The sequence below is a fragment of the Tympanuchus pallidicinctus genome, unplaced genomic scaffold (genome assembly GCF_026119805.1).
Source record: "Tympanuchus pallidicinctus isolate F22 unplaced genomic scaffold, pur_lepc_1.0 scaffold8, whole genome shotgun sequence".
In the NCBI taxonomy this organism is placed as follows: Eukaryota; Metazoa; Chordata; class Aves; order Galliformes; family Phasianidae; genus Tympanuchus; species Tympanuchus pallidicinctus.
The window spans coordinates 15942558-15969633 of record NW_026294802.1 but is presented as its reverse complement, the minus strand read 5'-3'; the positions used below and the strand labels follow the sequence as shown (position 1 = coordinate 15969633).

Sequence of the window (27076 nt, the reverse complement as noted above, 5' to 3'; positions counted from 1 at the left end):
TCATGTGGCAGAAGAGAGTAGGGAGCACAGTGATTTGCTGAATGCTCTGGAGAAGACCGGTTATCAAGATAACTACAGATTCAGTAGACTGGAACTTTCAAACCAGATAGCTTTCTGGGACAATGCTGGAATAAATAAACAGATACTTATTAAAAAAAAAAACAAAAAAAAAAAAAAAAAAAAAAAACCCAAAGAATTAAAGAGTGTAATTGAACTGGAAAACAGTATTTGGATAGTTGAATTCTATGTGATCACCTAAGCCTATTAACAGCATAAATTGAAATAAATCCCTCACTGGAGGAAAACTTTCAAGAATCCTTCAAATCTTTCAGAAAGAAAAATAACACTTTTTGTAGAACTAACTTTCCTTATGATATCATGCTTCTACTAGCTAGCAAGCTCATTTTCTAGGACAAAATCTGCAAACTCACACTTCTGCAGTTCTAATCCAACACAAAGGAGTACCAGTTTCAAGACTGACAAGCAACAGTTGCTATGAGACCATTATTAACATGAGGAGATGCATGTCAAACACCTACATTGGTGAGAAATGGCATTTAAGTAACAGTCCATCCTGATTCTCTTTATGCCTCTAGCCATACTTCAAGCAAAGCTTTCTTAGTGCAAGCACTTACAAAACCAAAAAAAAAAAAAAAATGCTCATGAATTAGCAGATAAAAATATGGAGAAATATCAATGGAGTGGGACCATTTGATTTTAGCTGCATTCAGAACTACTGCAAAAGGACTCAGAAGCAGAAATAGGGAAATGACAAAGTCACAGGCTTAGCATGTGAAGTGTTTCAGCGGAACTAAAGTTCACATGTTTTTTAGTTATAAGTGTCACTTTCCAAATAATGAAATTGGTAGATTCTTTTACTGCCTTCCAGCAATGGATTTGAAGCAAACCAGACCACCTTGGATTAACTTCAGGAGTTTCTGAAACCCCAGCTATGTGGTGATGTATTATCTGAGGTCACACACACACTTTGCAGTCTCCCCAGACATCAAACCCACATACATACATTTCTCTATTCTGTGTAGGCATGCGGAGGGGGAACTGTAAGCTGCAGATGGCTGAATATAGTATTGCCAGGTCCGGGCCATGTCTAAAATTAGTTTTCCAGAACCTTCACTCCAGCCCAAAGCATACCAGGAGAGGTTTAAAGCTTAGCACATAGTAAACTCCAATGAGTTCAACAATACTTGAAGGTATGAACACGGATCATAACCATTAACCTCTGCAGGTAGTGAGGTGAACTCATATCTTCATCTTTGCTTTCTTCCCACTTCCCTCTCCTCTCCTTCCTCCTGTCCAGATCCCAGGCTGTAAGGCTGAGCTTGAAGCTGATCACATTTCTGTTAGAACTTTGGATGTGTAAAGGCAAATGCTGATTTTGAACACCACTAGTTTTAACATGCCAAAAGGTGTCTGAAAGTAATTGCATTTAAAAAGAAGCCCAAGCATATAACTCACTGGAATTCATGCTGTTCAACCATCTCTCTCAAAAGTACAGACAGGGTACAAGTGTTTGCAGGAGAAAGAACTCCCATACTAGCATATCACAGGTCAGTGTTGTGCAAGGCAAAGCGATTATTTACACTGCGGCTGCAGAAGCAACTTCCACAGAGTATAGTGATTTCTGAGCTAGTTCAGATGCCCAAAGCAATCTAAGCAGAGGCAGAATGGAGCTTGGCCTGGACTAATTGACTCGGCTTTTCAGAGAGACTGATGTCAGCGTCCAAACTAAGTTGGGTATATGCACATGCACCTGCAGTCATTCCCATGAACGTTATAACCATGACAAGGGAAAAGAAACAACATGATTTGGGCCACAAAGGTGAGAAAAAAATATAATACTTTCCAAACTGACAAGAACTGCTTCAGTGTGGGATGCCCAGGCTCCAGGGCATATCTACACTGCACAACAGTGCTGTCATATTTAGAGATTAGAGCATTTCTGAGCTGGTGCCTCCTGTCCAATGCCAAGAAGAGCTTTTCAGAGATCTGATGGGTCATACATAGCATAGCTATATGGGTATGATTTTGTGCATCAGCTAATTAGCAGAAGGTCTCTATAGAACACAGCATCTCACAGCAGGAGACAACATTTTGTTTTCTAAAGCAATGCTGAAAAGTCACAGCATAGCTCTCCCTTTCAGAATCTCTACTCGCTTAGAAAAGTAAAAAGCAACCTGCCTTTATGTGACTTCTGATAACTTTATATGTATTAAGTATAACATTTTTCCTGTTTAATCATTCCAGTGATGATTCAAGAGAGCAACAGAAAACACCCTTTTCCACTAGGCCTGGCTGGGAAGGAAACGGATAAACGCATTGGGCATTTTTGGTGATTCAAGGGCTTGCAGACAACAAAAAGCCAGTGTAGGGAAGAGGAAAGCATGACAGTGACTGCTAATGTGTCAATGGATCACAGAGACAAAGAACAGAAAGAATCATGGGCAACCTAATAGATCAAAGAGGAGACTTATTTCAGCCCCCAGCTTCCAGACAATGCAAAATTGCATTCTGCTTTTCAGTCCACCTGTCCCTCTATCTTCCTAACAGTTTGTAGTGAGAGGTCACAGCACACAAGACAATCCATCACATTTACAGTATTCTATGATTCATCATGACAAATGAACAAGGATGCTGTGCTCTCTACAGCCACCTCTCATGACAACTACTACCTGGATTCTCCATCTCACACTGCAAAGGAATCAACCTGCCCAAGGATATTATATGAAAAACATTGGAGAATGACAGCTGAGCAGGTCAGAAGGCACGTGGTTAATTGCAGATACTGCACTTCCCAGATCTTTCCATGTCTATCTGGGTTGCTTAGCTACGCCCTAAAGTTCTAGCTGGGACAATAAAGGGAAATTAGTAATCTGAGTGCTGCTTGAGAACTTGTCCCACCAGAGCCTTCCTCTATGACCTTTAACAGGCATCTTAGCACTGTTTCTTTAGAACATCTGAAACTGGATCAGAGAAAGATACTTATTCAAATAGTTTTTCCATAGATTTTATACATATATATACATATATATATATATATATCTGTGTGTGTGTGCACGCATATGTGTGTGTAAACACACATATTTTTATTTAATATTCTCTGCCATCTAGAAAAACTTCCAGTCCTGATGGAGATGTCTAGGCTCTCTATTCAGTGTGCACAAGAGAGAATGAGATCTGAAACAGTTATGGAGATGTCTAGGTTCTCTATTCAGTGTGCACAAGAGAGAATGAGATCTGAAACAGTCAGCAGACAGTCACCAATGAGATGCCAATGAGCAGGATGATAACAGAAATCCCTTTTCTTTGAAGTAAACCAGATGCTTAAGACACCTGAAGACTTTAGATGCCTCCAAGATAAAGCAGGAGCTCAGACTTGTTGACCTTAATTCTTTTTCCAGATCTAGTTCTCCAGACCTCTCCACACTTCCTTCTCTCCTCTGATGCAGGGGTAGTGGACAGCAGAAGAACACTCAGTATTCAGACAACAGGTGCCATGGAAATTTCCCAGTTGGGTTACACAACCATCTACAAAGGAGCACCCATTTACGTATTGCTAGTTCCTGGAATGGAACCTGGGCCCTTCTAGATTTAAATACAAAAATCCACACTACTTACACTAAGAACCCATGCGCCACTTACAGACCCATTCATGTACAGACTCTCCAAGGAGTTCAACATTGTAATAAGAGCAAATCTGTTGTGCATCAAAGGGCACACTCATATTTTTGCATCATATCTTCATTGTGCCTTTGCTTTGTGCTGGCTTCCTCCTCATACGATATTTTGATAATGATGTTTTTTTCAAAGGAGTGACAGTAGCGATGTTCACAGCAACACAACTACCACCATCAGCACAACTCCCCTTGGCCAGGGTTCCTAGCCAACACTACCCACAGCACTGAAGCAACGGCCTACCAAAATTGTTCTGGCAGTCAGAAGTTCTTGAGACCCCTTTTTTGTAAAGCTAACCCATCCCTTCTCCTTACCTGTTGAGCATGTTGGACTGGTAAATCCTTTTCTCCTGGGTGTTGTAACAGCTGCTTTTGGGCTCGGGGATGAAGCTGTGTTCAGACAGCATATCAGAAGCAGCCGTGGTGATTATGGCTATTCCATCCCTCACTCTAGCAGGAAGACCGTAGTCCCATTCATCATATGAGACAGAGATGAGCCCGGTGGGGAACTCAGATGGCACTGTGTCTGTATCCCCTGCCACCAGGCTGGGCACGATCCACGTGTAACCGTAGCCTGTCAGACCCACAGAGTTGGCCACCTCAAAAATGTAGGTGGCCTCTTCCTTGGTGCAGTAGAGGAGGATAACAGGGCTTTGGAGCTTCTTGAGCTGGTTCTGGATCTTTGAGTCTCCATCATCCAGGGACATGTCCAACAGAAGGACCTCCTCCAGTTCCCAACCCACAAAGCTGTGCTCAATGGTACTGCGGATCTTGTTCACAAAGTCCTGGTAACCAGGAAAGTAAGTAGTGACAATGGAGAAGATGTACCAGTCATATTCTTCCATGATGTTGAGCATGACTGAAGCTTGCTGTTCTATTGATGGGCCAAACTGGAAGAACATGGATGACTCATCCTAGAATAGGAAGTCAAAGAGAAAGAGAAAATAAGAATAGGTCAAAGGAAATAGACAACATTCCTAGTCAACTCACTGAGTGTGGAAGGGGAGGCATACAGTTAGAATCTTGCACTTCATGTCTTGGCCACATTTTAAGGATTTTTAACAAAGTGAAGCAAGTGGGAAGGAAGTAAAAGCTTTTTTATGACCAGCTGTCCTTAATTTATTTTTAAAGGCACGTTGCTGAAATTACTTAATGTTTCAAATATTAGGCATGATTCAAACAGATAGAGAACAAGTGGAGCACAAACAAGGCCAGAAAAAGAATACATGCAAAATATTCTATGTTTGCACAAATCAACAGCTTTAATACCAGGATTATCACAACACTATATGTAGGATAAAGAGGGCACAAAGCAGCTTTGGTGGGTTTTTTTGTTTGTTTGTTTGTTTTTGGCTTTCTTTTAAGTTTGGGACAGTACTCTAGCTTAATATCCAGACTGAAATGCACCTAGATTAGGTACAATCATTGAACACAAACAAATCTGAGAACCTCTGCTTCTGTTTCTTCTCAAAACAAACAGTAGCATGAAGTACTACAACTACGAAGTCTCATTTCAGAACAACTTAGAACATGCTAAAGTTGAAAAAAAAATCTAAACCATCTAGGGTCTTGTATATTGTCATATTTTATAGAATGCCATATAGAATAACATATGTCATATATTTTATGAAGTATTCATTCGTTGCCTTCTGTCATGCCAGGTTCATCTTTGTGAGAATCAGAACGTGCACCACTTTATAACTTCCAAGACTCCAAAGGCATTTTGCACAGATCATCTCTTCAGTGGCATAGTGTAAGCCTTTTTCATCCTGAGTTTTTACAAGATACCACCATTTCAATATCTGAAAGATTCAGTAAAATCCAAATCCTTGCTTTTGCCCTGTTCTTGATAGAAACAAAAAAAACCATTTCTTAATATGCTCTCTTACAATCTGATCTCTGTTGTTTAAAACCAACTGCAAACTCGCACTGATTTCGACAGGTTAGGATTTGATCGTAAACAAAAAAGGCAGAATTACTGTTATCTTTCTGCAGAGATTCACATCACAATAAGGAAACCCTCCAAATCCAATCACCGCTTCTTCTTCCCTGCCAGAAAAGCTGAACCAAAAATCCGAAAGGAAGCAGTCAAGAGTTTTAGATTAGGGGAACTCCTTGTGGAAACGCCCAAAAACATTACCTCAAGATATTCCCAATGTAATGCTGTAACGTGATGAAAAGCACAGCAATGATAGTAAAGTCCTAGGCTATAGCAAATGAGGACAAGCCCCAAATGCAGCAGCCATGAACACAGAAACAAAGGAAAAAGTATGCTTACCCTTAGAAGACCTCAGGCAAACAGGAATCTCCAGCAAGCTACTCTTGCCTCCGCTACCAACCCTTACATAAAGTCTGGGAAGGGCTGGATCCTGGCTTCATGCCTTCTGGTCAGGTGCACTGCATGCACCTGAGCTACCCTGGGTTGGTCCTGCCTTCCCACCAGGTGTTCAATCACTGTTTCAAGCTGTAACTTAGCATTTCCACTACACCAACTCTCTACCAAAGTCACTCTCTGACAGTTTGGCAGGTAAAGCTGGTTTTCCACAATGGTGTCAGTTAATCAGGCGTCCATCCCTTCTTTACTCATGCTTTTTATTACCTATTGCCATTTTATCTATCAGTAAAAATATGCTAAAGCTCAGCAACTCCAGGAAAAAAAATAACTCTGATCTTCTGACCAGCCTTGATTCTTTTTCCTCAACTTCCAGTTGGTCATGTCCTATATGGAGTTCTCACTCTGAGGTCCCCAAGCCTTTCCTGTGAGTTCTGGTGATTAACCTCTATTCACTTCAACCACCCACTCGTGAAAGTTCTCTTATGGCTGTTCTTTACTCACTGGAAAAATAAATGTACACAAAAAGAAAAAAGAAAAAAAAAGAAGGCAAATTGGAAACAGGAGCAGCAACTGAGCTTCACAATCTGTGGAACACAGTTCAAGTTTTCTGATCACTGGAATTCATGCCCTTCCCCAACTACAATTGTGCTCAGGAAAAAAATTAAGAGATATGTTTTATCTTTGAAGCTTACAGAGACAATCAGAAAAAACAGATGAAAGATTAAATAACTGCCACAGCACTTGCCTGATATCGAAGACAGCCTGAAGAAGCATCTTCAATACCCTTCATTGCACTGTGCCTTTGCATGCCACCTGTAGCAAACCGATTGCTACACTGTGAGTGATAACTACTTTTTTATATATTAATTCAACAAAAGCTCTTCTATTTTTATGCACAGGAAATTCTGCATGGACAGCAAAATTCCACAGTTTCTATCAGAGAGTCTAAGAGTTGAAGGACCTGACTACTGAATTACAGAAAGATTTGACACACGGGATCTAGACGTCTGGATGCTTTCCTCGGTGATCAGGAAGGGATATGAGATGGTAAATCCAATAGTTATTTCAAGGCTGCACACGCAGGACATGCACACACAGGAGTTACTAGACATGGTAGCAAGGTGCAGGAGCTACTGCCGTCTCTGAGATTCAAAACCCCGTCAGAAGCTCCAGCTAAAGCACATGCTGACAGTTCATTCCACATGAGTGCACAGCACAGTTGAAGGAAATTCTCTCTCAAAAACTCAGGCAGAAAATTCAGCACTCCTCACTAACCAGAGCATAGCAGAACATCAAATATCAATACACAAAATAGGTAGATTTACTACAACCCAGCTTAACAGCTCACCTTTACATAGAAATAGATACATCGCTCCTCAAATCAAAGAGCATGAACCATCTGGCTGTGCATGTGATTACCATTATTACACAACTACTCGCATCTTTATTACAGAAGCTGCAAGAAGATGCAACTTCTATTCAAAATGAAAGCATTCAGGAAGTGCAAGCCAGCCCAGATTTTGGCTTGGCAAGATTTTTTTTTGCACTTAATTAGACCAATGCTTGGGCTAGCCAACTGTTCTTCATTCCCTAACCAACTCAGCACTCAGAAGAAAAAAAAAAAAAAGAGGGGTGATGAAGGAAGGACATACAACAGTGTGGAAAAAAGTGTTCCTTTCACAATAAATCAGGAGAAGTGCTGATGGAGCTCAATGAGAATCTCCGTGAGTGCAGTTTAGGAGGAAAAAAAAAAAAAAAGCAAACACAGAAAAATGACTTCTCTCCTTATTTTTGACCACACCTAATGGAAAACCAGGGAAAAAGATAAGATACCTAAACTGACAGAGAATCACGGGGCTATCAGAGCAGGAATTTGACTTCACTGTGGTATTGCAGTGAAAGACTTTAGATTAGGAGGCAGATCTACATTTTTTGCCTACTGGTTTGTTAGTGCTTTATTAATTTAAAATCAAAAAGCAATGTTTTGTCTCTCCAGAAATTTGAAGTTTCAGAAAGCACCACAAGCTCCTATTTTAATACTGCAGAAATTTCATAGTTCACCCTCTCCTTTTTCACCTTGTAGCACCCAAAACGTGATTCACCATTGCTATTAAAAGACAGATTTAAGTTTGGGATAGAGATAGCTTGAGTTAGAAGTAGTTCCTTATGTTGTGCATCACCCAGGTGTAATACAATCCCCTGAAAAAGGCTTGTTTTCATCCTACAGCCTTTCACCCATAAACTTGGGCTCCTCGTAGCAAGCTGCTTCAAGAGAAAAGTAAGATGCAGAAGAGGTGTCCCTCACCCAGTCTGGGAGAAGAGAGCCTCTATTACAGGATCTCGGTGCCTCCAGAGATCCTACTACTCCCCCACTGTCACCCTATAAGGTCAGGAAGCCGTAGTTTGCAGAGCAGAGCTGGAGGAGGAGCTGATCAATTGACACAGCACCACTCCCCAGCTTGACAGATGGCTTCCCACAGAAAATCTGCTCAAGTTTGCCGCTGCTGGGACAAGTATTGCCTCCCCCTCCAGCATGTTTAACCCTTTAGGGAAGGAGGCTGGATTGTACTCAGTACAAAGGCACTCATCCAGAGGACTCTTTAGGAGACAGTTCATATGTGGATGGAGAGGGGATTCACAGAAATGGTGCAAGATTCAAGAAGTGACCAAGTATTACTGCCACAACTTAGAAGTCGAGTGCCTTTTGTACCTCAGCAGCAGGCCCATGCAGGTGCTGCATGGGGAGCTGGGCACAACCTGACTCTGGACCTGGACCTGTGACCAGGTCCAGGTTGCAGGCCTTTGGCTAAGATGCAGACCACTCTGAGGAGCCCTCCTGCAGCTGCACCACTTGAAACCAAACTCTGCCCTTTAGCAAGCTGTTTACCTTAGCTATGACAGGTCACAGAGAGGTTCCCAAATTGCTTTTCTTGCAAGTTCCTTCCTAACAGCTTCTCTGGATTCCCCAGGCATGTAAAAGCAATTACTGCCTTGCAAACATCTTTCTGTTGAGAGCAAAACTCCTTCTCAGTATGTAGAAAACTTCAGAACATCCCTAAAGCAGAGGAAATGGCAGGACCCCTAAGAAGAACTGCAGTGGGCCACCCATAGCTGCTGACTTAGGAAGTGCAGAGACAGGCATTTTATTTCTCTTTCTAAGTTTCCGCCATGCAGGTGATGCAAATGTAACCTGGTTCTATGTCATGCTGAGTTGATACGATGGCTGAGCCTTGAACAGATTTTTGGTAGCGGTGGGCAAGTTGTTTAGCAAGTTTAGTGCAAGAGCCAGACCGCACAAGAGCCAGGTGTGCCAAGCTATGCACAAGGAATCTAAGGAGCATGTGTTTGCTTTTCATATTTGACTCTTGTTGTTTTTTTTCTTCCCCAAAATGTCCTACGCTGCTATCTTTGCATAGGTGCAAAGGAAATGCAATTTTTACTGCTCTGGGAGCTGCTCCCTTGTGTTAGGCTTTAAGGAACATCAGTATACCCTAATGGCAGGGGATGGAACTAAATGATTTTTAAGATGCCTTCCAACCCAAGCCATTATATGATTTTATGATTCGATACCTAACCCCATTTGTTGATGTACTAATAGGGCTTCTGCATAGCCATCATTTATTAACGGGGGTCAGCCCAGTTCTTCCTTTCCAGTGCCCCAGTTATGATCCTCATGACTCAGGCCATTATCCCTTTCCAAAATTCTATTCTCATTTTCCTGATTTAAAAGAAAAGCTGTTCTTGTGTCTTTAGTACTGTCTTGATTTGCAAAATTCCTCCATGACCTACAGCAAATCACATAGAGCTGCCTCCTGTTCAGACTTCAGCACTGCCTACCACAGATTCTATAGGGGCAAAAAGGGGTAAGCAAGAACCAAATAACTTCTGGGAAAACACAGACTTTAATTTCCCTACCAAAGTATTTCTTTTCTTCAAAATTGAGACACCACTGTGTACCTATTTGTCACAGTCCTGGTGGGATACCTGATTCACTGGGAGTTTTATTGTTCGTGATGGAAAATGCTGCAACAGTTCAAAGTCTTTTAATTAAATTTTCTATATTTCTGAGTCCGTTTGTTATAACAAATCTGACAGGAAATCAGAATCTTTGTTGCTTAAGTGTTCATTTACTTCTGTTTATTCTTACCACAAATGCATCACTGCCTCAGGCTAGCCTGGAGACAGAATCTTCAGCTTATTTGTTTTTTCTTCTCACATTTAATTTTTTTATTTAGTTTTCAACAACTCAGTACAATAAAACTCTGTTTTTAATATTGTGTTCTGCCTCATCCTGTGAGTTCTGTCCTTGAGTGCTTGCAGCAGGGTGTGTGAGAACACAATGACACATGGTGGGACTGGGTTCTAGAACAGCATCTCTGCGTCCACCACACACATACACACAAAACCTACGTCCACAAAAACACATACAACAAAACCTATTCAAAGTAAAGTTGCAGCATGTTAGAATGTGTCATTTGTTGATGTCACTCTTCACCCTTTTAGTTGATTTAGTGGGATTTCAAAACTCTCTTATCTTACTGCAATAGATTCCCTGGGCTGTTACTGATACTGGCTTGTGCAGCAGATGGAGCAGATGACCTCCTGCAATCCTTTCCCAGTGCTCTGATTCTCAGATGAGCAAATCATTTTTGGTGCAAATCTTCAGAGCTGCCCTGGGAACGTGCTGTCAATGGGAAGTTTGAACTTGTTAGATGCATAAATGTGGTTTATATAACCACATTATTTATCAGTTCCCTCACTTGTTCTAGTAATAACTACAGAACTGGCCTTATTATGTGAAAGGACACATCTCAAAGGTTGTGTTATAGAGAAGTGATTATGAAAACTGGTGGATGAGAGAGACATTTTTCTGTGTCCCCGCTGATGGAAAGGCAGGCAGGACTCAAAACACAGTCAGCTACTGCACGGTCATTGTGCACCCACGTGGCACACTACATACTAAAAGACATCACAAGGAAGAAGAAGGAAAGTTAAGGTTGTTATAGCTGGAAAAAGCGTGCTTCAGGGACGCAGAACACAAAACAAGAGGAAACCAGGCCTCACTCTTTCCACTGCTGACACAACAATTTGAAACTTGTCATGGCAAAAACAAAGCCCAGATTGACAAGGTATCAGCAGGACTTAACAGGCTGAATACTGTACAAAACCAGTTACAGCATGACAAGTTAGTAGAGGGTTATAAGAACCTTCTATTACAGGTGAGCATGCTGCTGTCATGCTCCCTGCGAGGAGGGGCTTCCAAGTGGCCAACAAAAAGGTCTGCAGCACTCAGGAGAATGGTTGCTGACTCTCGAGGACTTTGCTGGCAGCAGTCATCCCTTGTGGCTGCTGAGAATTATCGCAGTGAGAAATCTAGAATTGCCAGTGAAGCTCAGTTTTGATACTCTGATAATGGGTAACCAAGATTCACATGTATAGTGACATTAACTGTATACTTAAGTATTAACATACACACAGCTTTCAATCATGATTTGGGCATTAATCTCTTAGTAGTAGTGAAAACTGGTTTGCTGCCAAACTCTAGCCCAGGGACAACTTGCAAGTACTCTAGCTCCAAGTAGCTCCTGAAAGCCATAATAAAAAGGTTTTTGATTAAAGATGACTCAAGGGCTGAAAACAGCTAAGTGTTTTCCAGTTTCCATGTAAGAGTCTGCAGAAATAATTCATTCTAAACGTTTTGCAAAAGAGGAAACAAGAGATACTCTAGATTTTGTACACCGTATCTTGGGAATGTTTCACTTTACTACATGCAGTTAGTAAAAAAAATGAAAGAGTTGAGCAGGTAAGTATAATTGCCTAGTGTAAAGAATTCTAAAAAAAACCCAAAGGTTGTTTGTCAAAGGTGGAAGGTCCATCATCTATGAATTTTATATGCAATCGCTGGCCAAAGCAGACCAATATATGATAGTATTCCATACCAGCTTCTCAAAACATCACATATGGATGCCAGCACTTTTCCACAGAGGGGAAATATCAGTTAGCAAGCTGCCAGGATAAACAATTTTCACATTGTGCCTTTTGCATTCCCTTTTTCATCTCGGTATGTGTGTACTTCCTTGTTTGATGAGCTTACATATAATGGATCAAACCACTGGTCACTCTGGGTAGACCCCCCTTAAGCCACATTGCTACCACACTGGGCAGCATAGGCCTAGTTCCCCCTCTCCCAGTTCCGCTAAGACCACTAATTGGCTTAATATCCTGATATGGCCAGCCCATAACAATTAGAAGAAAGTCAGACTGCCCCATTACTCATCCATCCAATTACATCATGGTGTTTGCCTAGGGATTCTTTTCTGGCTGACTTGCCCTCCAGACTGAGGACTGAATTCTGACTGCAAGCTGAATGGTATGTCATTGGTATAGCCATATCAATCAACAGCAGCCATAAAACTATCCAGCACTCTTAAAAAAGTCCAGTCACAGTATTTGGCAAGATGTCATTGAGTAAATTTTGCAAATGAACTATCTGAGATGAAATACTATTTCTTTTTATCATTTCTAAATTAATTGCTCTTCCATTTCATCAAATATTCCTTTGGTCTCTTATTATGAGCAAACCTGATCTGAACCTCCAAAGGTTCACAGAGTCTATTTAGATAAGACCTGAAAGTTCAGCAATGAGCCCAATGCCATCAGAGCCCCTCAGGAGATGAAGGTCTCCTCTCACAGCAGCCCAGCTGAGTACTATACCCATAGTGTGTCTGTGAGGGCCTTCGTTCCTTTTATCAATCATGAAGTACTGATGCTTTCCTTTCTTGCAAATTCTGCATTGCTTATTTAAGCAGTAATGTTTAGCAGGAAAATCTGTTGGTTCCTCTGTGTCCTCACAAGTAGCACCTGCAGCACTGATGAAGCCAAGGTCTACTCAGCCTTTATGGACAGTGAAGTCAGCTGTGCCCATACTCTGAGCTGAATGGATCACAGGCAAAGTAAAGTAGTCAATATAAGGTAATGTTGACCAGGACTTACTCTTTTTTTAGAAATTGTCCTTGTTAACCATTTTAGATCATTTTTAGTTTACACACACTTTGGATCAGAGCTGGCTTGCCTCTGTTAGATCAGAGTGCAGTGTGAGCAAGCAGTTAAAAGTAAAGCTTGTGTAGATGTGCCCTTCAGCTTCCTTAAGCTAAAGAGGAAAAAAATGCTTCAGCCTTTATAAAATGGAGGTAAAATCAAGAGCTGAGATCTGACTAGATTACAGAGACTGCAGATTTTCTGTTGCCCCATAATTAGCTGTCTCTTCTTTAGGAGAGACATAGCCAAGGCTCTAAATGTTTACCAAAAAAAAAAAAAAAGAGAGAGAGAAAGAGAGAGAGTCAGAGAGAGAGGAAAAAAAAAGAGTCCCAGCCCTCACCGCTTTGGTTCCAGTTCAGAACCAGTGTTTCCCTAGCAACCACACACGTAATATAGCCATGGCCATAAGCTCCTTAGAGCTGATGCTGGATGCTGGCAGCCACAGAGGATGGCACTGCATTGCTCCCTGCAGTACTGTACAGGGTATGGCACATCCACTGGTGTCAGAGCTGTCATGGCTGGGGCTGGGCTTTGTTACCTCCATCCACTCACCTCACTTTCACTGGTAGCCTGCTGGGACTACAGAGATGCTCAGGAAGAGGAGTTCTGACAGGGTACCCACATGGACCTCTTGTGCTGGTTGACCAATGGGAGCCTGCAGGGACATCTTAGGGTGCTCACCTGTGTGATTGGTCTTTCATTGTCTTTGAGGTAAGGGAATGGGCAATTTTTGAGGCTCCTTGGAGATAAGATCCCCTTATCTCCATATATATATATATAATACCCCTTTTGTTCTTACTCCACTCTAACCTGCATGACCAGGAAGAGCTCTGTTCCCTCTCAAAAGGGACAAAGGCCAATCAAAACCTTCACTTCCCCCCAACACAGAGTGAAAGGTGTGAGCTGAGGCTTCTGAGATGGAAGGAGTCTGGAAGACTCTGAGGTACTCAACCCCAAATCTACAAAGAAAAGACACTGCATCTTTCTTGCAGAAATCAAGACATCCCATCATCCCTCTGCACACCCAGGCCTCCTCCTCCAGGTAGTTCTTGACTGCCTCTATGCTCCTTGGCACCATTTTCTACCATGGTGGGAAAGGGACATAATGAGTATATATCTTCCTTTGATTCCGTTATTATTTTCCTGTATTCATCACTATTCTTACCTAGGAATTCAACCCCACACACACAGCAAGGTTTATTTGGTTAGCCAAGGTCACTGGCTTCCTGCCTTGAGGCTGCCCTCAGAGTCAGGAAGAAGGGGGCTGGACTCCTAGCCCACCTTTTCTCTTACTTAGCCTGGGAGTAATCATTCAGCCATTTAATTCAGCTTTCTGAGACAGTGAAGATCTACTCTACCCTTCACTGCATGCTCCAAATTAGATCCTAACACTTTGGTAAGGAGGTGCCACTTGCTCAGAGAACACCCCCTCCCTGCCCTGAACTCCCCCCAGCATGACTCACTTCAGCTCACTCCAACCTGTGTTTTACACCAGTGGCTGGAATGTCAAACCCAGCCATGCATGAGGCAAAAAAGCCTGCTCTATGTGGTGTGTTTTAAGAGGGTTTTTATCACCTTCCTCATGCTGCCAAGATAAAATAAAAAGAGCCTGGGCATAACATGAAGAAACAGTATCCTGGTCCACTTTTGTTTAGACATCCTGCTGGCAAGCAGCTGCTTCATTAGCACATCATGTGCATGCCCACAGCAGGCAACAAGAAGCCCTGACAGCTCTAAGGCATCCATGCATTAGCACTGAGTGGACACTTTATGTCTAGAATAGGAGAACTAACTAGTTCTAATCCTGGCCTGTGGTGGCATCCTTTCTGGTTTTATATCTAGATGAAAACTCTCTAATAGAATCTTAGAATCATTAAGGTTGGAATGACCAGTAGATCATCTAGTCAGTAAGATCATCTAGTCCAACCATCAACCCATCACCACCATACCACTGAACCATGTTGCTCAATACAACATCTATTTTTCTTGAAAGCCTCTGATGACAGTGACCTTCCTGGGCAGCCTCTAAGCTTAAAAAGAACCAGAGGTGAATTCCTGAGCCATATGGCTTGGACTCTGAATTCAAACCCTGTTTCAAAAAGCAACAGTATCACTAAAGAGTAAGAATCCTTAGTTTAACAAGAGTATGCATTTCAATATGCAAGCCCCTTTTGTAATGCTTGAAGGCCTGATCCCCATCAGCACAGGTTGTGGCTAGAGATAGTTGCCTCTTGTGCTCCAGGCTGGATGAAAGCATGGCAGTACCTATCTTCTCCCTGTCTAGTTCTCCTTCCTAGTCATCCAGTGAGCAGTATCTGTAACAGAAATCTGCTGTCATGCCTGTCTTGCTCATCTAATTGATTCACAAAGTTTTAAACAATTATTGATTCTCCTCCTACCCACTGTGTAGACTTTGAGACCAATAAAGCGCATGGAGTTATTTACACAGATATTAGAAAGGAAAGAATCTCCCTCTCTAAATGTTCTGCTTGAGCTCCCATCTATTAAGTCTCAGAACTTCACTAGGAGGTTTCCTACAGCTTTTCAGATAAATATATGAAGTCTCCTGCATGCACACACATCCATCCAAACCCTTACAGGATTTTCTGCCAGATTCACATGTGCTGAATTACTGCTTGCTATTATTTTGTTTTGGGATCACAGCTTTTTAATTCCTTTTCTTTGTCCTGATGATTAACAACTATTTGCCATACATCTTGCTGTTATGACAATGAGACCGAAATTGTCACAAACCAGCTATTTTAGGAAAAGCCATTTCTGAACTCCAGTGAACTGGAATTTCATTATTTGTGAAAGAGTGGATCATAGGAGATCTGCAGAGGTAAAGCTTGCAATCTCCCCACAGTTCCAGGAACACTTCGTATTCACAGTTGCTACAGTGATTGGTGCTGGAAGGGCCATTTTATCCATCTCCATGCTCTAAGCAGATGAACATTGATGCTCTTCATAGTTCAATGAAGAGGATTTAGCGAGGGAATCAGTCCATCTGACTTTGCAATAAGGACACTGCGAGTTTCAGTTCTGCATTTCTCTTTTTCTCTTCTCTTGGGCAACAAACGTTAGTGAGCTCGTTTCCAGTCAGCCTAGCTCTGTGCCAGAGCACAAGTAATTGAATACTCTTTTTTTTTATTAAAAAAACTTACCTGCATGTTCATAGAAGGTGCCACCTATATATTCAATATGCCTTTGAAATAACTCAAAAACAGCAGCATAATAAATAAGGTGTTTCTTTTGAGCTTTAAGTTTTTCTATTTATATTAGGTTTTGTACTTTAAACAAAACCGAGGCTGGGGCTTCAACTGCCATATCTTTTTCAAGATCACACATGCACACAAGGCAATGACGTTTCTGTTGAAGTTCAGCACAGCAGAGAAAAGGATTGATGGAGCAGCAGAAGAATTTGCCGCTGCTGACCGTTAATAATAAAAGTATCAAAAGCATCTGTGAGAATGAAAGCCAGGGTGAGGCGTGTAAAGTATAGAAATAATTCTTTGACTGATTCAAAGGCAAAGCCAATGCATCTTGTTTTCCTGTGTCTCCAGTTGTCTGTCCTCTTTCTTAATGACACACTCCAGCACAACAGGGGAGTGGGAAGTAGATGGAAGCATCAGCAGGAGCTACAGTAAGCTGGGGAGAAACGAGCTATTCAGTTTGAACATTGCCTGGCTAGGGCCTGTGATAAAAGATGAACAAATAAGGATATGAGAAGGGAAAGAAAAAGCCACATCCAGCAATGCACCTCCTGCAAGCAAAGAGCCGTTGGCTGTAATGCTTTGTCTTTTCCTTCCACTTTGACTCATTCTGTCTCATTATTTCCCCTTGTCCTGTACAGAGCTGCCTCTAGGTAGTTTCTCCAGGGCATGCAGGTATAGAGAGAGAGGGAAACATGGGCACATGCACGTAGGCAGCTCACATGCATGATAGCTCAAGATAGGCAAATTGCCTCATATCCAATGTGCCTGTTCCACTCCAACTCAGGCCAGAAGCGCCTGGAGTGGATTACCATTTGACAGTGATTCCTATGAAATGAGGTGATGGCGCAGTCTAGCCTGAGAATTAGCATCTACATCACCACACATGCGTTCACAGTTAATTAAGCCTCTGGTTAGTACTGTCAGAGAGAAGCCAAGGATTACGCAAGCTGCTTCACTACACAGCCTGGCCACACCCCAAGTGAAGAGAGCTTAATACCTTCAAATTATGGAGAAAAGGAATACAGACATGTATTTAACAGAGCTTATTCTATCCCACAAAATACTGTTCTTCTGGATTCATCTTTTATGGTCATCTAACTTCAGGGTATCCTTTCTGAGCTTCCTGCACATTATGAAGAAGTGTCTTTTCTCCTTTTCACACAAAATCTTTTAGGGTTTCTTTTAGGTCTTTTCCAACCTTGGTGATTCTATGATTCTATGAAAACCTCTGAATATCTGCTTTCCAAGAAGTACTCAGCTGAAAACCTTTTCCTTCAAGTCTAGTGGCTAGTGCAAGAAACTCAATCTCTTCATTATCTTGACGGATGTAAAATGTGTACATCCTTATACTATGCACCCATCTGCACCAGGCAGGAGCTTACAGCAGCAGCTGTGCACCCGCCATGTCAGAGGACATCCTTCTTTTCTATGTGCTAAGAGTGGAAGAAACAACGAAATATGTATATTCATCATCTTGGCACCGCCACTCTTCAATGCATGTAGCTGTGCAGAATGAGTATGTTTGGTGAACAAAGTACCTAGCATGGGGGATATCAATCCAGTGCTCTACAGCTAATTTGGTGTGTCCAGCTGTTTTTGCTTTGTTTTCCAGTAATTGCCATCTGAACGTGAGCCAGCAGTGTGCCCAGGTAGCCACGAAGGCCAGTGGCAGGCTGGCTTAGATCAGAAGTGTGGCCAGCAAAACCAGGAAATTGATTGTTCTCAGTGGTGAAACCACAGCCCAATTATTGTGTTCAGTTTGGATCCCTCACTACAAGAAATGAATATTGAGTTGATCAATTATGTGCAGAGGAGTGCAGCAAAATTGGTGAAAGGGCTAGAAAGCAAGACACAAGCTGAGGAAACTAGCATTGCTCAATTTGGAGAAGAGGAAGCTTAGGGGAGACCTCATCAGTCTCTACAACTATCTGAAGGAAGGTTGCAGGAAATTCAGCTGCTTTTCTCAGGTAACAAGCAGTAAGTTGGCAGTATCAAGATGTGGTAGTGGAGGCTTAGATTAGATATTTGGAAGTTTTTTCACAGAAGGAGTGGTCAAGCATTAGAACAGGCTGCGCAAGCAAGTGGTGGAGTTGCCATCTCCAGAGGTATTTAAGATATGTGGCAGTTAAGGACATGGTTTGGTAATGGGCACTGTATGCGCACTAGGTGAATGGTTGAACTTGATGACCGTAAGGACCTTTTCCAACCTAAATGGTTCTATGATTCTACTCTCAGAGCTGCTAATAAATCTCTTTCTTCTCTCACTCATCAGGCTAATCCCACCAATTTCAAAGTCTGATCTTCTCTATAGGTGGAAGTTAGTGTGGTCAGCCTCCTCATGCATGCAGCGGTAGGTTATAGATACAACTTCTGTATTTATCAGTGGGAAAACACTGATATTCCTTATCAGCCTTCTTTCCTATGGAATTCATCATTCTAATGCATTCCTAGGATATCCAAGGAAGAAAGAAAATGTAACATTTTTACGCATTTGTATACTTTAAAACATACAAACTCCATCCACATACAGATGGCTGAAAGCCCTAAATCTCCTTTATGAGGGGCACGAATCACAGAATCACAGAGTCACATAATTGTAGGGGATGGGAGGGACCTCCAGAGATCACCAAGTCCAACCCCCCTGCCAAAGCAGGTTCCCTACAGCAGGTCGCACAGGTAGGCATCCAGGCAGGTCTTGAACATCTCCAGAGAAGGAGACTCCACCACCTCCCTGGGCAGCCTGTTCCAGTGCTCTGTCACCCTCACCATAAGAAGTTATTGCACACATTTGTGCGGAACTTCCTATGCAGCAGTTTCCGGCCGTTTCCCCTTGTCCTGTCTCCACTCACCACTGAAAAGAGTCCGTCCTCACCATTCTGCCCCCCACACCTTAGATACTTACAGACCTGGATCAGGTCCCCTCTCAGTCTTCTTTTCTTGAGGCTGAACAGACCCAGTTCACTCAGCCTTTCTTCATAGGAGAGATGCTCCAGGCCCTTCACCATCTTTGTGGCCCTCCGCTGGACTCTTTCCAACAGGTCCCTGTCTTTTTTGTACTGGGGAGCCCAGAACTGGATGCAGTACTCCAGATGAGGCCTTACCAGGGCAGAGTAGAGGGGGAGGATCACCTCCCTCGACCTGCTGGACACACTCTTTTTAATGCATCCCGGGATGCCATTGACCCTCTTGGCCACAAGGGCATACTGCTGGCTCATGGCCAACCTGTTGTCCACCAGGACACCCAGGTCCCTCTCCGCAGAGCTCCCCTCTAGCAGATCATCCCCCAACCTGTACTGGTGCATGCAATTATTCCTCCCCAGATGCAAGACTCTACACTTGCTTTTGTTAAACCTCATCCGTTTTTTTTCCCTTCAGTTCCTCCCGCTGTGTGAGACTTTGCACAGCCATTACATATTCTCCTATTTCATTGCTATGCAGCAAGCAAACTCTTGGGTCTCTTAAACTCTTGGGGAGACTTATACTTCACTCCATTAGCACCAGCCAGTCTGTTTCAGCAGAGATAAATCATACAAGCCCTCCTGGCTTTGGATTCAGTCCTTCTCAGGGCTCCTCTAAACAGAGCAGTTCACTTCCTTACACAAGGTCAATTGTGTGAGCTGGACATCAACAGAAAAAGACCTCAGTCCTCCAAGCACACTGACGGCAACATTTCAAGAGCACAAAGCGATGCTGCCCAACAGTTTATCATCTAAAGTAAAGATGAACAACATTTCAGATAGAAAAAGCAGGAAGACTTTAAGCAGGCTGCTCACAGTCTCTCTTTCTGGGATGTGAACAAAGGATGCAAACCAGTCCCATTCAAGGTAAGTCTTGGTAAGGAATTTTTCAGGACTGTGAGTGGACTGCCCTTTCCAGCCAACAGCTTGCACCAAACCACCACCTCAGAGTTTAACATTGTTCATTCCTTGTGAACTCTGAAATGAGACTACTGCTTCTTCAAGCACCAAGAGATTTTGCTATATCTTCTAGTTTCTCCCTGAAGTGTTCCATTCCATGTATTGAGTGGGCTAGGTATTACAACTGGAAAGACTTTCATTTAGCAACTTCTTATTAGTAGATGTACTCAATGCAGAGGATATATGCTTGGCAGGACCTGTTTGCTCCCCCATATCTGCATAAACTGCAGATATCTGCAAAAAAAAAAACGTTTTTTATCACACTGTACAATTGTTTCAACTTCCCAACAGCATCCTCACATTTCCAGAGTTCTTAAAGACATACCTGGATTGGGTAATGCCAGAGTTCCATGTCAGAGATGCCAGAGCTAAGCCTAGTCAGCCTAGTAAGCCCTCACAAAACATCAGTACCCTGTAGAAGTATTAGCTTGGATCCATAAAGATGAAGAGTGGTATTGGTACAGCCCCTTAGCTAAATTTGTGATGGCATGATTGTACCACCCCTCAAGTTAGCCAGATAGTGTTGCCCAAGTGCCTACACCATGCCACAATGCCATACAGCAATGCTCTCCACTTGGGCACCCAATATCTCAGGATGTTTCCCACTGCAGCTGCCACAGCACTTATGCCTGCTGCCAGCTTCTCAGACTCTTTGTGCCCCCTCCACCTCAGCAGAGGTTACTCTCCACTCCATGAGGAGCAGGAAACATCTCAACTGCAGTCTCTCAGGCCCTGGGACCCTTCTCCTGTGTCCCTCAGCCCAATGGATTCCCTCCCTAGCAGCTCCTTTCCCAGTGGTGACCGAGCCAGGCCTAGGAAAGCAAGAGGCCAAGAGGACAGCAGACGGCATGTTCACGTCCACATTAATGTGCTTCCTGATTACGAATCCAACTTTGTTCCCGTGGCAATGCGCAGAGCTGCAGCAGCACAGTGCCTTCATGGCCATGCTGTGTACCACTAAATCCTCATGCTGACACACCAGCCACCGTCACGTCCTTCCTGCAGTGACCCGTGTGGCATCCACAGCTCATTCAGCTCCTGTGCTTCTCAAGGCCAGGAAATCTGAGCCTGGAACCTGAGGGCAAAGCAGGGAGAAGTGCACTGGCCATGGCCAAATGTTTCTCCAGGCTTCCAGCAGTCAGAAAAGGTCCCTGCCATCTTAGAGCTCAATCGTGAGCAGGACTGAAGTGCTTGTAATTTCTTGACCATTTCTACCATATGTCTTAAGGGTTTTCTACAGAGGAATGATTGAGAACATTAATCCAAATTAACTAAAGTTGTGAGTTTAGCATGTATTCATTAAATCACATTAGCCTTGAATGGACACAGTTCTTCCAAATTAAAGCAACCCTTAGAAGAAAATTGAACTAAACTGAATTAAATCCTTTTAATTCTGAAGAACAGAGTGCCTGCACGAGTTTTGATGTAATTAAGGAACAGCAGTCTGGAAAGGATGTCCCAGGCCTGCTCTTCCAGACAACCTGTCCATATTACTCTTTTCAGGAACCTGTCATGCTTTTGCTGAAGAGGAGTTACGCTCCCTGCTTTCCCTGCACTGTTTGGAAGTTGGGGCAGAATCACTCTGTACTGATGACTTTCTGCTGGAGCCTGTTCCTGATCAGTTAATATGTAGTTGCTCTTTCAGTTAAAGAGCTCTCCTACTGCCTAAATGTTTTCCCCCGCTTATGTTTTAATGGAAGGCAGTCTTTTATATTCCTCCATCCTGCCTTTTGCCAGATTAGACAAGCCACATAGTCTTAGATTCCTCTTATATTACATTTTTTCCCTTCTCTGATTAACTAAGTACTTTTCTGGCTTCTTTTGCTTTAATTGGGGTAACTGGAATTATACCCAGAATTTTACATAGAGGAAATTACAGTAGAAACTTTCATATTGATACTGATACTTCCCTGCCTTGGCAGGGAATATCCTGCCTGGCCCCTAGAAGCATAGTTGCCTTTTATGCTGATGTCTCATATCGAAAGCTCAGTCATCACACCAGTAAATAACACTCTCACTTTTTCTCTTCTTCATTTACTTCCAACTGATTATCACATTGTTTTGGGGATCAATTAATAGGAGCAAAAAAGAGGCTTCCCAAGCCAGCAGACTATGCAAAGTTACCCAGACCAGTTAGAAGAAATAGTTAGTGCCTCACTCTCTGAATAGTTTTACTCAATCAAATCCTTCAGATCTAGCATGGGTTCCACCATGTGACTCCAAACCAATTACTATGGATCCTTCTACTTGCATGTCTTTGGATTTCACACTATTGCTTTTCAAACCATTTCTATTATCCTAGTTGTCAAAGCTATCCATTCTTCCCACATGTTCCACATTCCACTTTGCATTGATTATACTACTCATAAGCAGGCATAAATGTCCTCATGAACCTAATTCTTCACACTTCTACAACCATAAGCCAGAGCCAGAAATTTGGAAATGTTTAACATTCTCAGGTTTAGAAAGCTTCAGATTCAGAATGAGACTATACACTTCATCTCATTTTTGATGTGAGAGGTGAGAGCAGGGGATTCAGGTCAGAAATGGGTAACTTGTCAAAGCAAGACAATCAGGTCCTCCATTCAGACAAGAACTACCCCTTGCAGGACATAACCACACAGTGAGTATCACATGAATACAGCCAGTTAAAAAATAATAATAATAAAAAACTGTCTTCATATAAAACAGATCCAGGCTGGGTACTATATTACTATAGGAAACCATGGCACTGAACAGCAGAAAGAAGCAAAGAGGTAAATTATTGGGTTCTTACTCAACACACCATTATTGCTATTTACCGAGGACGAAGTTACTTTGGTGTAAAATTAGACTTTTGTCCTAGTAATTTAGGCCCTTCAAAATTTTTCATTCATATTTTTAATGTAAAATTGCTTAGACCCAGCTTGTCTGTGTTTGTTTGCCATCAGTGCTCCTGTATACAAGTTCTACCTGCATATTCATGAATGGAAAAGTGCAAAAACTTGCAGTACATCTTCCATGTTCGTATGCAAGCATTCAAGCCAGAAGTCCTTGTGTGCTCATTCAACAACGGAACAGAAACAATACCAGATAGAGCTCTCTGACCAACCATAATTAAGTAATGCAGCCTGTATCAATCCACAGAGTAAATATTTTCCAAAAAGTTCACTGAGTAAGTTCAAATAAATTTGAGGAAATTATGATCTGCACAGTTGATATTCCATGAGCCTAAAAAAGAAGCTAAATTCACTGAATAAATTATGTGTTGTGAATTAGTCCCCCAGCTCTAGCAATTACTATGGCTGGATTATTAAAATGGATGGATAATTTAGCATCAATAGTACTTTTTTAAATTTTTTTTTTTTTATTCTCAGTATTTAGATAATAATACTCAGGTTTTTTTATAGCACTGTTCAAAATAAATCAAATGTCAGTTTCCCCCCCTTTTTTTTTTCTTTTTCTTTTTCTTTTTCTTTTTCTTTTCTTTTTTCTTTTTTCTTTTTTTTTTTCTTTTTTTTTTTTTTTCTACAGAAAAGGAAACTAGAGAAACAGCAAAACAACCTTCCTGGTGCATACCAGCTCAGCAGACTAGAGGAAACATAGTCCACATCTCTGAACAGACAGATAAATCCTCCATCCAACAAACTGCAGCACAAGAGCCATATAGGACAGCATCCCTTGTGCACATCCCATCCATCTTTACAAGAAGATGGCCGCATTTGGGATGCAGGAAGAGTAGGGATCCTATTAGCCTGAAGCAACAGGCAACGGTTATTGTTTGAAAGTGTCTCAGCACATTTAATGGGCTGGTGAGCACTAGATTTGCCCTTTTAGAACAGGTCCTTTGGGAAAATCCATTATTAATTGTGATCTCTTCTGTAGTGTCACCAAACTATGATGTTCAGCAAACCACACTCCAGTCTGAGGGGTAATTAAGTTATTTGGAGAGCTAGAAATGAGATTGAGATGAGCCCATTGCCATTTTGAGAATAAAAACCCAAATGCAGGATCTTTGCCCAGCTACCTATTGATAATTGATACCCCATCTGTCCAAAACACCTCCGTCAGTCCGATGTGCTTGCTTCTGCAGGGAAGCAAAGGGTGGATAAGGTCTGAGCTGCATTCTGCCTCTCGGTGGGACTTTCTTGCAGCTGGGGACATAATGGGAGGTGGCTGTGGGCCGCTTTCATTTGTGCTGCACCTGGGATGGCTATTAAGAATTCTGTGCTGCAAAAATCATCCATTTGACATCTTGCACCAGCCTTAGAGATATTCTGTTTAAAACAAACAAGGCAATTTCTTGATAATTTCGAGGCAGAGGGCATGAAGAAAAAAATGGTGAGCCTTCCCGGTCGTCATGTATAGCCGTGGGTTAGCGCTTGTCCATTACTCCCTTCCCCAGGTGCTGTGTTGCTGCCACATGCGAGATTAACAAGGAGGTTATATTTAAACTTCCAAGAGGAGCTGCTGTGCGATTATGGGTCTATTTAAAATCCTCCGGGCAGCTGCAGTACATAATAACAAGTCAGCGGGAGGGAGAGGGAGAAGGGAATGAGGAGAAGGAATGAAAGGGGGGTCAGGAACGTCACGAATTGTTTCCAAAAAATCGATAGCCAGAAGACAGCAGGAGGTATAGCCAAGTTAAAGATGCCCCCCACAGAGAGGGAAAGGGAAGGGGGGCATGAGAGAGGTGCCAGCACTGGAGGAGCACTGATGGGGGATCGGAGAGACTGGCATGGAAAGCTGCCAGACCTGAAACCTCACTGCCTCAGGCAAGGACGTCATTCCCTTAAACCCACTCGGCTCGCTCTGGAGGGCTCTGTCACACGCCACTGGGTGCCTGTCCAGGCTTCCTCAGATCACAGGCGTCGGAATGAGTAAATAGCTATTATTAGACTGTCCTCTCCCGCTTGCCCACACACACACCTAACCTTTCAGGTCAGCACAAAACTGCCCCCAGATAACAACCTCCCGGGGCTTTATCCAGTCCTAAGCTTTGCAACGTCCCCTGGGGAACTGTTCCCTGTCTTAACTGATGGCAGAGGAAGGGTCTCCTCAAGAGGCAGCAACAGGGAGCTAGATCTTCCTGCCTCAGCACCAAGCACATTTCTGGGGTGTTCTCCCAGTCTTCTCCATCCCCCCCATCACTGGAATAGGGGCAGTGCAGAGGTTCCCTAGTCACTCAGGGGCAAACGCCTTCAGCTCACTGTGACATCAGAGATCAGTGAATCCCACTGGGAGGCCGGGGCAGTGAGGCAGTGGTGGGCAGGGGGAGGACGCTGCGTTCCAGCGCAGCAGGAAGCTGTGCTGGCAGCACCCAGCTGAGTGGGAAAAAGGGACCTCAGTGCTCTGCTTCACTGAAGGATGAAGGTTGATTCTTTTTTAATTGCTAGAGTGAGACCTTCCAGCCACAGGTGTATTTCAGCTAAGTCCCATCCCATTGCACAGGCTTCCATCTAACCATTTCCCTTCAGTGCTATCACAGCTACCTGCTTGCCTGCCCTCTCCTAAACTGTCAGATTTCCATGTCCTTCCAAAGACTTGCTGCAATCCAGACAAGATGACTGCATTTCAGTGCTGACTGGAGCCTTTGCAATGCAGCCTATAAAACACTTTGGGAGCTTTCCAGAAGGAAGATGGTTGAGAAACATCAGCAATAGCCGTCCATACACCTTCCCTGACACTGTCCTTTGTGACCCTTTCCCAGTCCTCTCTTCTCCCTCCTCCCTTCCCTATGCAACCATTTCCAGTACTGGAGAGCGGTGCTACCAGGCAGGGAAGGAGTGTCTTTCCAAAATGAGATTTGCCTCAATTTCCATTAGCAACGGAAAAGAGAAGGGGGAAAAAAAAAAAGTCCAAATTAAGCTGCTTGATTACTGAAATTAATCTTGTCACTTAGCATCCCTATTCCACGGAACAGGGCCTTTGATTAGCCTCCTTGTTTCAGAATATTACAAGCAGACGTTTATTAAGCAGAAAACAATTTCTCCGCAGGGGGAGAGGGGCAGCTGATTCCCAAGGGAAGGCAGCTCCTGGGGTGAGACACAGCCTCAGCTATGCTCTCATCACTGGCACGCAGGGGGTGCTACTCTGACAATGCAACCAGGAGCCCCCAAGGATTCTCCAAAATCCTCCCCCAACATATGACTAAGGCCCATCCTGCTGTTACAGCCATAGGCTTGGTATTTATAAGGCTAGCAGCTCTTGCAGCAAGTTATCGCTTACTATTACCATCACCCTGACAGTCCTCCAAGGCTGTGAGGTGCTGTGCCTCCCCTGCCTGGCTTGCTTTGAGCACTAAGGGAATGCAGCCAGGCTGGGAGCACTCCCTTGGGCAACAAACAGATAAGGGGACTCACATGTGGGGCTTCCAGCACTTCATTTCCCTCCCTGCTTCCTCCCCAGTACCATGCAGCATCGCAAACCATGGGGTTATGATATTGCACATCCATGCTGTCATAGGCTGCTGTGAGCATTTCTGTTCCATAGGAGGTACACACACAAAAACCACTGCCTCTGTGCAGGCATACGCTGTGCTTCTGACCCGTCACAGTATGCCATAATTGCCTGAGTGGCTGAAGGAAGGGTTCATGGAGGGCAGCAGGATGCCACTGACATGCTTCCAGGATTCTGCCCTTCTCTAGGAGGTGCCACCCAGGAGTTCCTGGTGCCGCCGACACAGAAATGGAACAAGAGAGGATAGGAGTTTATATCCCATGTCCTTTTCTGACTGAGCACCCCAGTCAAAGGATACATGGACACAGTAACATGTTCACCACCATCCCAGGCAAATCATAGGCAAATTTTAAGTTTAAGCTAAACTGATGTCCAGATTTCAGTGCTGTCATCCAGCATTGAAAGGTTGTAAAATCAAAGATCAACTCTTTTTGCTGTTTT

The 27076-nt window shown here is 43.1% G+C and overlaps 1 protein-coding gene across 3 annotated transcripts in view; it reads right to left on the bottom strand.

Moving 5' to 3' along the window:
• Nucleotides 1-27076, bottom strand: part of GRIN2B (glutamate ionotropic receptor NMDA type subunit 2B) — a 203290-nt gene that overhangs the window by 113175 nt on the left and 63039 nt on the right. For 2 of the 3 annotated variants that reach the window (XM_052669472.1, XM_052669473.1), the window contains exon 3: nucleotides 4008-4606. In XM_052669472.1, the coding sequence (XP_052525432.1) occupies nucleotides 4008-4606 (599 nt within the window). Of the gene's footprint in view, nucleotides 1-4007; nucleotides 4607-5970; nucleotides 6054-27076 lie in introns of those variants that run through there. The other variant, XM_052669474.1, reaches the window with a different exon arrangement.